Source organism: Sylvia atricapilla, chromosome 6 (assembly GCF_009819655.1).
Source record: "Sylvia atricapilla isolate bSylAtr1 chromosome 6, bSylAtr1.pri, whole genome shotgun sequence".
NCBI classification, from domain to species: Eukaryota; Metazoa; Chordata; class Aves; order Passeriformes; family Sylviidae; genus Sylvia; species Sylvia atricapilla.
Genome location: NC_089145.1, coordinates 51,453,648 through 51,469,532, shown reverse-complemented (window position 1 = coordinate 51,469,532; position 15,885 = coordinate 51,453,648). Strand labels below are relative to the sequence as shown.

The 15,885-nt window shown below is 39.5% G+C and overlaps 1 protein-coding gene across 4 annotated transcripts in view; it reads right to left on the bottom strand.

Annotated features, from left to right (window-relative positions):
- FOXN3 (forkhead box N3) overlaps positions 1–15,885 on the bottom strand; it is a 149,341-nt gene that overhangs the window by 62,746 nt on the left and 70,710 nt on the right. For all 4 annotated transcript variants that reach the window (XM_066321930.1, XM_066321929.1, XM_066321931.1 and 1 more), the window contains exon 4: positions 13,197–13,261. In XM_066321930.1, the coding sequence (XP_066178027.1) occupies positions 13,197–13,261 (65 nt within the window). The remainder of the gene's footprint in view (positions 1–13,196; positions 13,262–15,885) is intronic.

Sequence of the window (15,885 nt, the reverse complement as noted above, 5' to 3'; positions counted from 1 at the left end):
TGGGGCTACAATGCTTGGGTGTGCCAAGCATATTGTGCCCGTAACTGCAAGTTATGGGCTGTTCAAAAAAGGAGTTTTAAGATTCTTTGTGTATTGTCTTGTGTCTATAAAGCTGTCCCTCCTCCTGTCAGGCTTACAATATGCTGTAGGATATTATGTGGAAAGGAATTTCAGCTTATAAAACAGGTTTACCAGCCAAATAGAACATCTAGAGAAACTGTCAACTGTTTACATGTAACTGTGAAGTGCTGTTTCTAAGTTATCTTTTTTTCCTTAACCTTATTTTAACCTAATTTCCAGTAGAAAAGATTATTATTCCACTCAAAGAACTGCCTATATCTTTATGTGCTCAGATAAACGACAAAAAACACTACCAAAAAGCCTACCCTCCAAAATCCCCAAAAGACAAAACCATGAGGAAAAAAAAAATGAGATGCTTTTAGTTAGACTAGTAGCTCACTAACATTATCTTAAGCTATTTTACTCAATCTGTAGATTGCTGAACAGCTGTTCAGTAGTCTTGTGTACTAGCAAGTCTCATTCTGGACCTCTGTATTTCACTTTTCTTCTCTGGTAAATAAAAAGATTTCTTGTCCCAGTTAATCACAGAGAAAATAAAATATCAGTGAAAAACTCAGGAATGCTTCTTTTATTATCTTTGCTGGCCGTTCTCCTAAGAGCAAAAACGAAGAGCTACCTGGAAGAGTTTAGTGTGTGTCACTCTTCAAGAAAAACATCTCCATGTAGACAGAGGGGCATCTCTAAAGATAGCAGTCAAATCATGGAATGTTTACAAAATAAATCATGATGCCATGGACCTATATGCACTTCCAAGTCTGGCAAAAGAGTAACTGCTGATCCTAGGAACAAAATTTCAGAAGGATTCATTTCAGAGATCTTCCAGTAAATTTGGATCCTGTCCTTCAGAAGTAATTGGAGCCTGGCTAGCCCCATCGTGACTGACCCGAAAAGCCAGGGAGTTGTGACCTTGCAGCACTGTGTGTTCACTCAGCTCTGCCCTGTCTCATTTCTGCCTCCAAGCACTAAGCTGTTCAACAGATGGTATGGGGAAATTAAAGGGTTTTCTGGGCATTCTGAGAATCAATTTGAGTAGAAGTGCCCTTCTGTATTAAACCTGTCTGCTGAGTACCCATGTTGAACACAGGTTGCCTTGTCAGTGATTAATACTGTCCAAAGTACTAAGGAAAGTGTCAGTGCTATATTCTGCACCAGTTGTGTCAAAGCCTTTACTTAGACAACAATTCATATGTCTAAAGCCTCATCTTCTTACAAATATTACCGCAGTTTCATTTGCACAGGAAGAGTAAAAAGAGCTGCATTTGTGCAAGACATTGTAAACCATTTAAAGCAGCAGCTAGAGTTACACAGGAAAAGGAACTACCTCGAAAAGCCAAAAAGCAAAATCAAGTAGCCAGAACGCATCACAGACTGACTACAACCCAATGAAATTAATAAATATATGAATTTTTCAATTTCTTAATCGACCATGCATCTTGGCCAGCATATTTATGGCTTTGCCTATTTATGTTTTTAAGCTATTAATTCATTTCTAGAAGTTTGAAAATGCAGATCTAGCTTGTGGTTTTTCAGTGACCAAGACAAGTTGCGGTATTTTTATTAAAAAACTCAAAATAACTCTCTCATCAGTAAAATTTGCAAGAGACAGATCCAGATGTATGCCTTGACCAGTCTACAGAGACTTAATACAGCAAATAAGGTGTCTGCTACCTAAGACACAGATAGAAACCTATCTTTGGTAATAGAGTAAGTTGTTATGGACAGAATGTCAATACAATTTCATGGTCATGTAAGATTAAACCATTTTTAAAAACCAAAACAATTTTGTAATATAACTTGTTTATTTAACTCCAAACTGCTTCAAGCATTAGCAATGTCAACTGTAGTCATCAAAACTTGAACTGTTTGAAGGGGAGTGGGAAGGAAAAATCATGAGGGGAACAACTTAATTTTTGCTCTTGAGGACTAAAAGGAAGAACTCACAGAAACACAAAATAATAAAGAGAAAAAATTTATTATAGAGCACCACTATGATGATGAGGCCTAGGCTGAAAGTCACCCTCCACAGACACATCAGTGCCCCTCAAGGTGCAATCCTTGCCTGTTGGGAAGCTCAAAAGGATTTGATGTATTTCACTGAACCCGAGAAGAATTGTTGATAGGCACCTTCACACATACAGAATCAGGTGTACCTATCATTTCACCCCTGTGTGTGTGAATTGATTATGGTAGGAATGTTCCTAACCCAAACCGACAGTTAAGTCATTGTTATAATTGTAGTCAACCCTACTGAATCACCTTGTTCATATTAAAGCACTGAATCAATAATTAGATGTCGCCAAACTCCTTTGCAATTTTATCTTTGCATCCATATCCTTTGCACCCTTACCCACTTTTGCATTCCTGGCTGCCATGTAAATCATCTTAAGTTGCTTCAAATTTAATCCTCCTTTGTTTGCTTTAACCTGTGTAGTAGGTAATGGAGTGAACCTTGCCATTCAGCTCGGTAAAGTAGTATTTTTCACAAATTAATGTTAACCCCTACTTTTGCCAATACCTTTGACAATGTTTCTTTAAGCAGACAAACCACTCACAACAATAAGAATGGGGCAGATGCACCAAATCTCTGGCACAAAAAGGGAAAGTTTTCTACATAACTCTGTACTTCTTTGTACCTGCTTAATACGTTAGATAACTACCTATATTGATATTTAAATGCATTTACATATACACACAAGCACAGAAGTAGTTGTACACACACAGAGCTGATGAAGTGGGTCTGGCCTTAGCTACATTTTCATCTCCAAGAAAAATCACATATTGTTCTTTCTTAGAAACAAGTTGCATCAGAACACTGAGTGTTGAAACTCAACTTCTGGTTTCAAAAGCAGCATTTCCTATTTTACTATAATGAAAAACATGTATGTATTCACACAAAATAAATGAACTGTGTTTAAAATATATACAGCATGGACGTTGAAATATAAAAATGAAAGATATGCAGGAAGTGTTGTTAGTATCTTGATTCAAAATATGAGTGTATGTAAAAATCAGGACTGGAATTTCCCATCACTGTATAAACACTTTTAATTTCAATTTCACCTTATCCTCTTTGTGCACTAGAGAGCAGAATGATGGGCTAGACACAGAAATATTGTCAGAGAGAAACAGAATTTATTATTTTTATTGTATACAGTTCTAAGCACAATGACATTCTGACCTGAAAAGAGAAAGGAAACTAAGAAAAATAACCTGTGGATAAAGCCATAGATCCTATAATCCTATTTCCAAGATGAAGGTGGTTGAGCTAAAACAATTTACAGGTAGGTTGCATTTTCTATGTTAACTTGTGATCAGAATTAAATGCATTCAAGAGAGATTACAGTATTTTAAAACCTGAAAGTCTTACAGACTCTTACACTTGCAAGAAAATGAGTTTGTCCCCCTCTGCTGATTAGAGAGGACCGTTTTGTAAAAGTTTGTCTGTCAAGATCCAGGTGCAACTTTGCTTTCTTTCACAGAGGATGTGAAGAAGAAGTGCTGTGTACACTGGGTTCATGTTCACAGCCTACTATCTTGGCAGGTGTACTTCTAGTCGTTTGAAACCTGTAGTGTAAAGTATTACTTACCCCAAAAGATGTCCTGGTTTTGGGGTTTCTGAACACACTGTATTTCTCCTGAAAAAGAAAAAAAATCCTGCCTCCTTTCTTCTAGCAGTCCCAATTAGTTTTCTAGTCTGTTACCAATTTCAGGAAAATCAAATTATGAATTCATAGTTGTAAGAACAAACTGTGCCATCCTACAGCTCTGCATACTCAAGTGTGCAGCTCAAGAATTTCTAGTGGCAGAATTTATTCCAACATCTGAAAGCAATGGATTTTTTCACATTTAGCTTAAATAAGGCATAGCAGTGAAATGTGCAAGCCATTGATCACACAATCAATTTAAGATAATTTTATTTGAAATATTGAGAAAAGTAGAAGCTAAGTTCTCCTAGTAATATTCCATTTCTGTTAATTTGCCATTTTTTGGATGTTTAAGAAATGCCATGTATATAATCAAGAACTTACCAGCAGAACAGAGATCTGCTCTGACCAACAGGAAGAAATTTCTAGCACATGAAAGGGGAAAAATTATTACCGGTGGTTATCTTGACCATCATTAACAGAGACAGCATACAAGAAAACTCACAAGACACAAACATTGCTTAGACTTGATCACCATCACTGTCTGTCCCATAATTTTTTTTCCTTTTACTAGTCAGGAAGCTTTGGCTTCCCCAGGGATCTAAAAACAGGTGACTGCCCATCAGACAAGCAGGTCATAGCAAGACAGCATCTTAAAAACTCTTAGACCTTCTGTTTCAATTTTCTTCATATAGGTCTGGCTCAAGAAATCTGACATAGTAAGGAACAGCCCAACTTGACAACAACATTCCCTTGCTCACAGCAATCTGCACATCACCAAACTGCTCACAGCAACATAACTGCAGTAATATTCTTATTTTAGAAATCTCCATGTAAAGCACAGGCATATGCCTCTCTTCTAGCTGTGCTTTCAGACTCTAGAATTATGAAAGCCAAGATTGCCTCTAATATCAGCCACCTTCACATTTTAGGAATGCCAAACATTCACAGGCTCTCAGCAGGGAGCATATGCTCCAACTCATCAGCCCAGAGATTTTGATGGCAATAGTCACAATAATTTCACAGTTACAGAAAATAAACCTTTCCATACTCTACTATTTTCCAAGATATTATACAAATTTCACCACTAATTTCTAACTGTGACTTTTTCAGAGAACGTCTCATGTAAAAGGGATCTGACTGCTGGCGTGCTATATTCCTGTCACAGGCCACTGAAATTTTCTGCTCTAAGCCCCAGCCTAGGCAGAAGTAGCCTAGCCTCAAACTTCACGTAAGAGAAAAAGTTTGACACCAGCTGCTGCCAGACTTGTCTCCATATCTGCAGTGATCACAGCCAGTACACTTCCCAGCTACATGACAACCCCTTAGGAGGTGCTCTCATTGCACCACAGTTATCCACTAATCCTGGATGGAAACAATCACAACAAACAGCCCTCACTCTCTGAACAGACTACAACTCCTGGCATGGAAAAGAAACATTGGAGGATGTTTGGCAGTTCTAGTAAAGGAAAAAGTCACTGAACAGGAATTGTTGCTTCTTTTGCTCTATCTTCCTCCATCTTCCTTCACCCAACTGAAACCCAAGAGCACCAAGATCAGTTTTCCATTTGTAAGTCAGTCTTGTATGTGTCTTTGTGGGAGGAACATTGGAACATGTCTCTAGACAAAAGCGTCTGTGCTGATGCCTACAGAAGAGTTAGTCACAGAAAATGCTTCCCTTAAAAAAGCTGAAAGCAGCTACTGGCAATTTAAAACAAGTAGATTCTAATTTTCAGACTGCAAAGTCATAGCCACGTTACCTGCAGGACCAATCTGAAAGTAAGAACAGATCTGAAGCCATTTAGCAGCACCCTTGGGAAAACAGTACCTGTAGGTTACCTCAGCACTAAACTGCCAGGGCAAGGATCATTCAACTCCTTACCTCCTTCATGCTTTGGAGGTAACCTCCCATATCTTTTCTTCCCTACACTACAGTAGTTACTGAGGCAGCCAGGCCAGTACTGCAGGAACTTGCAGCAGTCACTGCTCTCTCTGGTGTGTTCTGCAAAGTGCTGTTTTACTGCCACCACTCACACAGCAGTTGACTGAAGGCAGAACAAGTAAATCGACCAGTGACAAGAACCAAGATTATTTACCAAGGTTAAGACTGTGGTAGGACTTGCCTTGCAGCACTCATCCACACTCTCCAGTAGTCAAGGGAAGTAACCAAAGTCAGTAAACTTCATCTTGAGTCAGTTGGATGTAATAATTTCAAAAGTCAGTACACAGAACTGTTACAAAATAAGCAGAGTTATCTGTAAAGATAGTAAAGACATCCATGCAGATACGAAACAAGTTACTGAGTTTAAACACATTAGGAATTCAACTTATCTTTGTGTACTCTGCAAAGTGATTACCATTACCCAGACCTGTGTGATGGAGTTGTTTTCTTCCTTCTCAACTTGAGAGATCAAAGGTAGCTCAGACCTTTTGGTCACAGGGAATATAAACAGCTAGAGGTCCCATTTCAGTACTAATGGCTCTAGCATCAATGTTAGCAAGACTGTACTTCAGGCACTTAGTAACAGCTTTTGTCATATTTTACACAGTCAACTAGAAAAATAAGAATAAAAAGACCACATACGAACGGCACAGCTATATAAAAACCCTACACAGAATGCAGAGCTAAAAATGTCAGCCCAAAGTCATCATTTCTGTATGAATCACTGCAACATTCAGTCACTCACTGGGCATTTTTATTGCCTGTACAGTGCTAAGCCCATTACAAAATCCTCTCACAAACCAGAGCCTTCACCAGCACCCTCAGGACCCAAGCAAACCCACTAGGAGTTTACCCACTTTCCCAAACAAAGGAGAGTTCTGCTGTTCAAATTACTCCCTTAGGGACACACTGTACAACCCTTCTGACTTAATTTCACTTCTTCAATAATACCACTGCAAACACACTGAATGCTAATAATAAATAAATTATTCAAATATTCAGTCTCTATGGAAGGACCATGTGAATCATTTTCCTGAAAAGAAACTCTTGATGAGATTGTCAGGTATCTTTCATGTGTGTGTGGGAAAAAGAAAAGAAAACAACCTAAAACTGATTTAAATAATTATGTCACATGAATGGAAAGTGATTTATTTTATGAAGGAGACATAGTGGCCTTGCTATTAATTCAGTATATTGACCCAAAACAAGTCACCAGCAAACAGAGCATGACTGCCGCCATTGTTTCGATGACAGTGGAATGGCAGCTCAGAGAAGCGAAAGTTAAAGAGAAAACATGATGAAATCAAAAGGTTTGCTGCTCTGCTGATGAAAGTAACTACCCTGGAACTAGACACTCAACACCCCCAGGTCTCTACACAAAACAGTCACTTTTCAAGTGTATCTCAGACCAAAGAGTTCAACTGGGGAGAAAGTTCAAAACCCAAAATTCACTTTCCTGCAAAAGCTAACGGACAGCTCTGTTGCTTTTTACAGTTATGATCCTCCTGTTTAAAGTTTTTCCATTAGTGGAATATTTGAATCTGATACAGAGCCAATATTCTGTAGACTGACAGCCCTGGGCAGTGAAGAGCACCATTATTATCCTCATCTCACAGAGCACAAAATCAGGAAATTATTACCCCAAAGGAAGAAAATGTATTCAGGTTCTTTGGAACAGGAGATGCTCAAATATGCATTAAGAAATTAAGATTTAGTTGGATTTGGACCTTAGAGTTTTGCCCAAGACTGTGTCATAGGTCACAGCACCTAAATCTCACCATTCTAAGGCTGGATTGTTTCGTATTGCTTTTGGTGTTTTTCTTATGGCCACCATGACATTTAAGTATTATATAATATTAAATTATCTGTAATAGATACACTACCTTGCCACGTTCTTTTTGTTTGCACCTCTAGGCAGTAGAAGAAATGAGAGCATTTCTCTCCAAGGTTAGTTTTCTTTTGAGGTGTGGCGTGCAATTCTGAAGGTTAAATACACGTGACAGTGTATTTGTCTTGTCTTTCAGCTCTCCCGTGTTCCTCCCTCTCCTCAGCCCTGTTAGCACCAGAAGGTACAGAGACCTTGTGTTCCAGGATGGGCTATACCTCTCCCCCCAACCACATGCCCAGGACTTGCACCTGTTCTGCCTGCCCAGTGAAAAGAGCAGATGAACTGGATTTCCACCAGGAGAAAGAAGCTCACCGGGTTTGCTGGGGCTCCTTGGTAGTTGTTGGCTGTTGTGTTGACAAAAACATTCCAAATTTTCCCATTATTAGACAGCAAATACATGTGGCTGCATGCACACAGGCATCTTCTCTTAGTGGTTTTGTTGTCAAGTTCCCTCTTGAATGGCTTTACTCTTGAAAGTAAAAAACCAACTCCTCTCAGCTTCTCAAGAGTAAAGGCTGAGTAGTTGGTGTGGGCAATACTTGCCCAAAGAAACCAGACCCTGCTCTTGTTACATTCTTATCCTAGTGCCACTATTAACATAAAAACATAGGCTGGATATCTTCAATTATAAGAGTGGAAGTTTCTGATTTAGCCTTTTCAAGGGAAATAAGCAACAAATGCCCCCTTTTTGTGTCCTCCCTGCTGGTTTATTTCCACCTCAGCAACTGCTTCTACTAATAGCTAATGCCTGGAAAGGTGATCTCACAAATCTCCTCTCTCATTTCTCACAAATACTTAATGGGAAAGAGATTAAATGGCTTGTTTGGACATCTCAAGGATTCACATGCTTATTAGAGAAGAATAAGATCTCTGTACAATTGTATGCACATGTTCAAAATAAACCGGTTCCTCACCTTTTTATGTAGGACAGCTCATTTCTTGTCTGTACACAATTCATACAAAATAAACTTTCTTATCAGGAATGCTATTTTCTAGCTCAAAAAACTCACCATTCTCAACTAAGAATAAAGTGATTCATGTGCTTTGGTACCTTCCTTGAAGTCTAAAATTATGGCGAGGTGCAAGATACAAATGAAATGTGAAAGCCATTAACCTGGACTGAGGGCATTAAAGATCAATTGAGTAGCAGTGCCCAGAGTTTCCACTTCTACTCTGCAACAAACTGTGGAGCCTCCATCTCACGGTGGTTTTGGTGACACCTAACCCTGTGAAGACAGTGTCTTCCAACTCTTTCCTGTCAAAGCTTCTCAGAGGTGGTGCCAGCTACAGCCATGGCAGGTGAACCAAGGCAGATTGTACACAGACTGCTTCAAGTATCAGAGAAGAAAGTGTTTCTCTCATACAGTGCTCTCCCAGAGGAGAAGAGAACAAGTCATCCCCAGGTAAGCATCCTATCCCTTGCTCTGTTCTGGAGCAAGAGGATGCCTATTCTCTGCAGCTGCTGGTAGAGAAAGAACTAAGCAGACCATGAGATCTAGGGAGGGCAATCCCTCCTTTCTCTGGCTCCCTCAGCCAAGAGGGACCAAAGACCACATGCGACTCCTCACTGATCCCCTTCGCATTCTCAAGGGGACAGATTTTTCCAGTCTTTCTTTCCATCCTCATTAAAAGAGAATCATGGTTTCCAAGGAAAGCCATGTTGTCTGAATTCAGTTCACTGACGGCTGCAATTCAGTTTGCAGGTGTGAATCCAGGTTGGCAGGTTCTCTGAAGAAAGAGTTCATTGCTGTAACTCCCACAGGCCACAGATTTAAATTGTGCTGACTGTCAGAAGAGGAAGTGGAGGACCTTGCTCACACCAGAAAGCAGACAACTTGGCAAGGATTGTGGCCCTACTTACAGTAGGTCAGACACAACTGGAAGGTGGACCATCAAGTCTCAGTAAGGAGGCCCATCTCCATTTTTTTTCAACAGCAATAGGGACTGCATGACCCAGGTTCGCTTTTCTTCCCCAGACATACCAAAGGCATTGTAATATGCTGTATCTAATTTATTGAAGAGTGAAGGCAAATAAGACTAAAAAGAACAGTAGTTTTGTTGTTTTGGGATTTTTTCCCTTGAAAGGGATATTATATCTTTAAGAAATCAAACCAAACCCCTCCCAACCACAGTCCAGTTACATTTTACAGGTGCACTCAGCCACTGGAATTTATATGACGGCCACTAAAAGGTAATTTGAAGATGTATTTTTAGTTTATTCAATAAGAATGTCAGATATATTAACAGCAAAACAGTTTTATTATTACCACTGATCTGTCAGCAACTGCATGCTCAAGTCTGTAACATGAGCTTAACACCCAAGATCAGAGCAGAGGCAACAAAACTGCCCTTTTCAGAACACCATACATTAGTTTTAAGATCTTGAAGTTAATGTGACTATGGCCCCACTTATCCTCCCCAGTATAAGTTCCTGAAGAGTTTAGAATATGTCTAGATATTTTCCACCATAAGGACTTTTTCCTCACGTATACGTTATTATATAAATATGAATGTGCTATGACAGAACAGAAAAAACAGTGGGAACAAAGACTTTCCATACAGCAAATTTTAAAAAAAATAAGCCATGATTTGAAATCAACACAGAATATATACAGTAACAAGCTACAAAAAAACCCACAAAACAATAGAAAAAGAAAAGCAGCAAGAGCAAAAACATGTTTTATATTGAAATCCTGAAGGCCAGAACACAGCAATTTCCGTGGACACACAGGTCAGTTTTGAGAGAAGACATTAGTCTGGTAAGACTGAAGGTCCTACTTAAATTAAGCTCTACATGAGTCTCAAGCAGACCAAGCAGCACAAAAGATATAGGGAGCAGCTGTCACCTAGCAGAAGGAACTCAAAACTTCAAATAGGCTGGTGACTTAGTCAAATAAATAACTGGTTAGAGAGTTAATGCTAAGAACAACAGTACCATGATCCTCACAAAAAAACCCAAAACTAAGGCTGACACCTCGTATCTAATAAAATCACAGGCAAAAAGAACGGCGTAAATATATTCCAAAATTCTTCAAAAAATACAAAGCCAGAAGATAATAGAGAATTAATCCCGCTCATGTAAAAAATATTAATGACAGAGAATAGCTAAAATGAATTTTAGCCTCCCTTTCTCTTCCTTTGCTATTTTGAGGCACAGAGATAACTGTTTTCTCAGTCACTTTCTCAGAAGAAATATGTTAAACTCTTTACAATGGTTAAGATTATTTTGCCAAATAGTTCTGATATAAAATGAATGGAAACCAGAAGCATCTATAAGTCTTCTTGGCTAAAGAAAGCACTACTTACATTGTGGAATTTTTTGTCTTCATTCCTCAGACCAGAAAAAGTACATTTTTCTTAACAACTCAGAAGAAATGAGGTGTGACAAGTGCATGTGAATACCACATTTACTGTAATTACAGAATTATTCTGTATTATTGTCTGTAACACAGTGAACATTCTTTTGAAATATAGTAGAACAATTATCAAATAAAAATAGCCTAAAGTCCCTTTGTTACCTCAACTCTTGCCAATTGAAAGGCAGTACTATAACTTGCAACCAATAATTGAGTCAATTTTTCATTCTCCTGTTTGCATTAAGCTGATCATAAGCATGGAAAAAGACTTGAGATGGTCATGTAACATGGGTACTGATAATCATGTACACCTCATCTCACACCTCCCTGCACTGCTGCCATTTCTCTACATGGGGCTTCTGGAAGAAGATGCTCAGAAGCAGCTCAGTGGTGGATGCACTATTTCTGTGCATCCTGCTAAAGCCTGTATGTTAAAAAGCCTATTGTAGGGAAAAATCCAAAGACAGAAATGAAAGCAAAAAGAGAGGAAAGCTTTGCTGATTTATCTTCTTGCTTTAAAATTATAACCAGGAAGTGCTTAAAGATTACTTTAATGAGGTTTTTCTTCATACTCTCTCATCCTTCCAACCTCAGTTGTATCGTGCATATCACAGCCCAAATTGGCTGTGTTTTCCACTTGAAATGACAACGCAGAATGCCAGCTCAAAACACAGAATACTAGGCTTTGTTACTCACTTGAAAAGGCAGTCATCTCTTTTCCCTATTTCTTTAATATGTTGAAAAGTTTTGGGTTTTTAGATTTTCCACCCCAGTATGGAAGGCAGAAGAGGACAGAATAGAAAAAGGTAGAGAACAGTGTATTCTTTATTGTGGGAAGGCTTTAAGCAACAACTGAAATAGGGAGGACTACAGAAACAGCTGTTATTAATTCCTGGTATTTTGCATCTTAAGAAAAGATAAAGCATTTCTGCCATACAGATCAAGTTTACATTTTATCAACTCAGATTATGAACATTACATATGTGTAAATAGACAGTTAAAATCAGAACTGTTGAAAAAGTGAAACAAACCAAGCTATTTCATAGTAGTTCTTTTTACTTACAAAAAAATTTTTAAAATTTAGTTTTTCTCATTAGGAAGGACTGTAAAGGTAGCAGATCTATCTGATCAGACTTAAGCCAAAGGCAGCTAAACTCTACAATCAGTATCATCTCCTAGTGCTAAGAAATAATCGGAATGCTTCAGTGTACTTAAAATTCACTTGAACAAATCTCAGCCTAGATATTAAATAGTTATGCAAATTCTTAGATATGTACAAGGACTTAATTTGAAGAATATTTTCAGGTAAACCTCAGATGCTGGATTATTTTCATTTTGTAGAAGGTAATACTGCCTGACAATGAATTATTTGCTTGTGTGTCTCACAGTGAATAAAGCTCCATCGTAGGTGATTTGGATAAATGTTCCTGAGAATATTATACAGCATTTTCTGTCAGTAGAAAGACCAGAAAATCTTGTCACCAGGAGAATGAAAAGTAAACTGAGATAATTTATGGATAAATCCTTGCAAAGGATATAAAATGATCCTCAGTGGTGTAAGTTACTTTGCACCACAGAGAAACACTCATGGTCTGGGGAAAAGGCCTTCTGCTCCTAAGACACCGTCTTTACCAGTGATGTGCTCAATGGCAGAAATATAAACAGATACAGCAGTGAAAAACTATTTTAAGAAGTCTGGTAATGTAGACTGAAAATTTTCAGCTGTCAAAACTGCAGTCATACAGCTCCATATATATTGTCCATACAACGGAAATTAGATATTTAACACTGTTCTATTAAACATGGTAGGTTTCTTGAGACAAACACTCTGACACTGTTTTCCCCACTACATCATGGCTACCTACCTTCTGGTACCTTTTGCTATCAGCATAATTAAGGAGTAAAGAAAAGGATCTCTCTCAAAGAATAACCTTCTGTGTTTCATCCACAGAACTAAAAGCAGTGTTCCTGGAACATTTCCTTCTGGGCACTCTTTATGCACACAAAGGGAAAAAACCAAAAAGCCACCCTTCACCATATATTACAGCAAGCAATTTAATGATCTGAGGAAAGAAAAAAAGCAGCAACTTTCACAGACTACACTCACTGTACGTGGTAAACCGTCATTTTCAAGGCACCAGATGCGCAATAAAGGAGAAAGGGTAAAGGAAACAAAAAAACATTTGGTTATTTCTTGCTGGGTGAGAATCAAAAAAGCTGTGCAATTTGCAGAAGTTATTTCTCAAGTAGAACAGTTACTCCAGGATATAGTATCTATCACCTACCTTGTAGAAGGGCTCCATTTCTCTTGAAAAAGGTGCTTCCTGGCCAAATGGGTGGACCTGATGTGCTAAAGGGAATAAGAAACAAGTGTAAAGAAAATCACATTTGCATTATAAGTTGCAATTACAAGTTACTATTTACATAAATTCTGTTTTGTTCTAAAGCTAATGTAACATCATGACACTTTAGCCTTCAAGCAAGGGTCTAAAATTTCATGTTAAAAATAGGTTAATTTGATTCAAGATTGACATTTTCTTCATGAGGAAAAACCTTCTTAGCAGAGCACACACCCACACTCTCTTGGAGGAAAAGAGAAAAAAGCAATTTTAAATAAATAATAAAAAAACCTCAAATCACTGTCAAAATTATTTACTGAATTCTCAGTACAACCAAATACATTACCTTTTCCAAAGATACCTGCTAAAAACCCCAGTGTTTTGTGGCTTTCACGCAGCTGTGACAACATGCTGCCCCAGCCAATGTGTCTGTCCAGGACAGCCCTGGCAGCTCCCATGCTTCACCCACTGAACCCCCTCGCAGGCAGCAGCTGCCCACCACCACCTCTCCTGGTGAGAGGGCTGAGCTGAGAAACCCTGCTCCTGCCCTGCCTGCAGGAGGTGGTGGGGCCAAGTTGTCACCCTATACCCCCTGCATCACCACTGCAGGCATGGTCTGGGAGGAAAAGCCAGCCACCTCACTGGAAGTGCATCATTTTGCCTCCACAGTGGGAACATGCTGGGATCAGCCTGTGAGGACTTGGTCTCTACCACAACCATTGGTACTCCTGTTTTCGCTGGAACACAGTTACGAGACACGGTGATGCAAAAATGTGAATCCACAGTAGTGCTGAACAGACAGTACTAGCATGGAGGCCCATGGGGGAAAGGAGAGGGGGGGTAACTCCAACCCAGGTGAGTCTACTGAGTGAAGCTGAAAGGAGCCCAGGCAAACCAAGTCCAAAGGAGCACAGATGAATGGCTGGAAAGCAGCAGCAGCCCTGGAGCTGACCTCCAGCACAGCAGAGCAGTAGAAATGGTGGTACAGGCACCTGCGAGGAACTGAGCCCAGTGGAGCAGCAACACAACCTCACTCGGATGACCTAGCTTTTGGCAGGTTTGCTTGTCACTGTTTTCAGTTCTTTTGGGTTGGATGGCAGTAAATGCTATCTACAGGAGCCCCCTCGCCATCATGCCTGGGTTCTCAACCACCACAGGAGCAATCACCATATTGCCTTTGTCTGGGGAAGCCACATGGATTCAACCTACAGGGAGCATCCACGCTCTTGTTTTTGTTTCCAGTAGTGAATACCTTTATTGTGGATGAAACACCTTGTCTCTTGGTATACTTCTGGTGTTAATATTGTTGTTGTTGTTATTGTGCATTTCTTATTCTACTGCTTTTTGCTTCCAGTATATTGTTATCTGAACCCATAGTCTCCACTATGTCCCTCCCTTACCAGAAGGAGTGAAGGAAGGGGGAGTGGATTGTTTGGAGTTTAATTTGTTGCTGGTGTCAGAAACCACCACTCTTTCCTAACAGCACTGCTGGCTGCAGTCCAGGTGCAGCCCTCCCTCCCCTATGGCACAGCTCATCCTCTCCATGGCCATCTGCAGGTTGTGCTGCCCAGAGCAGAAACCACCACTCCTACTCCTGCTGTGTGGGCAGTCCTGGGCAGGAGACGCTGCCTGTAGGATTTCACTGATGGGATCCAAGGGCTCAGGCACAGCAAGTATTTTAAAACCACGGTACCTGGGGTAAGTAACTATTTATTACAGCATTGTCTAGGCAGGTGGTAGAGACAGGCTGCCACGGAGTCTTTCCTGTAGTCAGGAAACAGGTTTCAAAACCCTCTACAGCTTGAAGACAACCATAGGTGGTCTAATATTCTCTGCTTTTACTGAAATTAACATCATGAAACTATGTTACCAACATATAAATAATTGCCCTATACCAAAACAATTGCCCTTTTGATAAGATTGCTGTACAGCACTCTGCATTTTTAAGGAAGTAATCCTTCCTCTATGGATGCAAAATGTGAAACAACTCTAGAATCCATTTCTACTCAGTTACTTTTGTCCCCTCTTGAGTTGACAACTGCTACACAAAATAGAACCTGTTTTCATTTTGTTGCACCACACTGACAGCATTAGCAAAGTTCTGCTAAAAACCGCTTCTTCCACAATTGTTCTGCAGATAGTCTCGTGCGAATATATAAAAAATTCACCATGTTAAAATAAGGACTTTATATAGATCCAAAGCAATCCAATGGATAAAAATCTTCAATATTCCTGAACAAAAAGGGGAATTGAGAGAGAGAGAAAAGAAAATGACCAAAAAGAAGTTAAGTAGGTCTACATTCTAAGTGCTGGAGAGCATGGGGGACACGCTTGTCTGAACACACTCTCACTTCATAGTGCTTAATGCAACCAATTGTTTGCATTCCTTATAGTAAGCACCCACTCTTCAGTGTAGCTCCTCAACTCACAGGAAGGTCAAGAGCTGTTGAGGGCATTTACATTCCTGTAGGATTCACTCCTTTCTTTAACATATGTTACGGTGCATCAGAGGCCTGCATAATCTCTGAAACAGGACCCATGAGGCTGGATGCAAAGTCATAGCATGGTCTTGATACTGTAGAGATTTGCCAATCAGAAATCACAGTATGGCAACTATATGCCTTTCAAAAGGCCG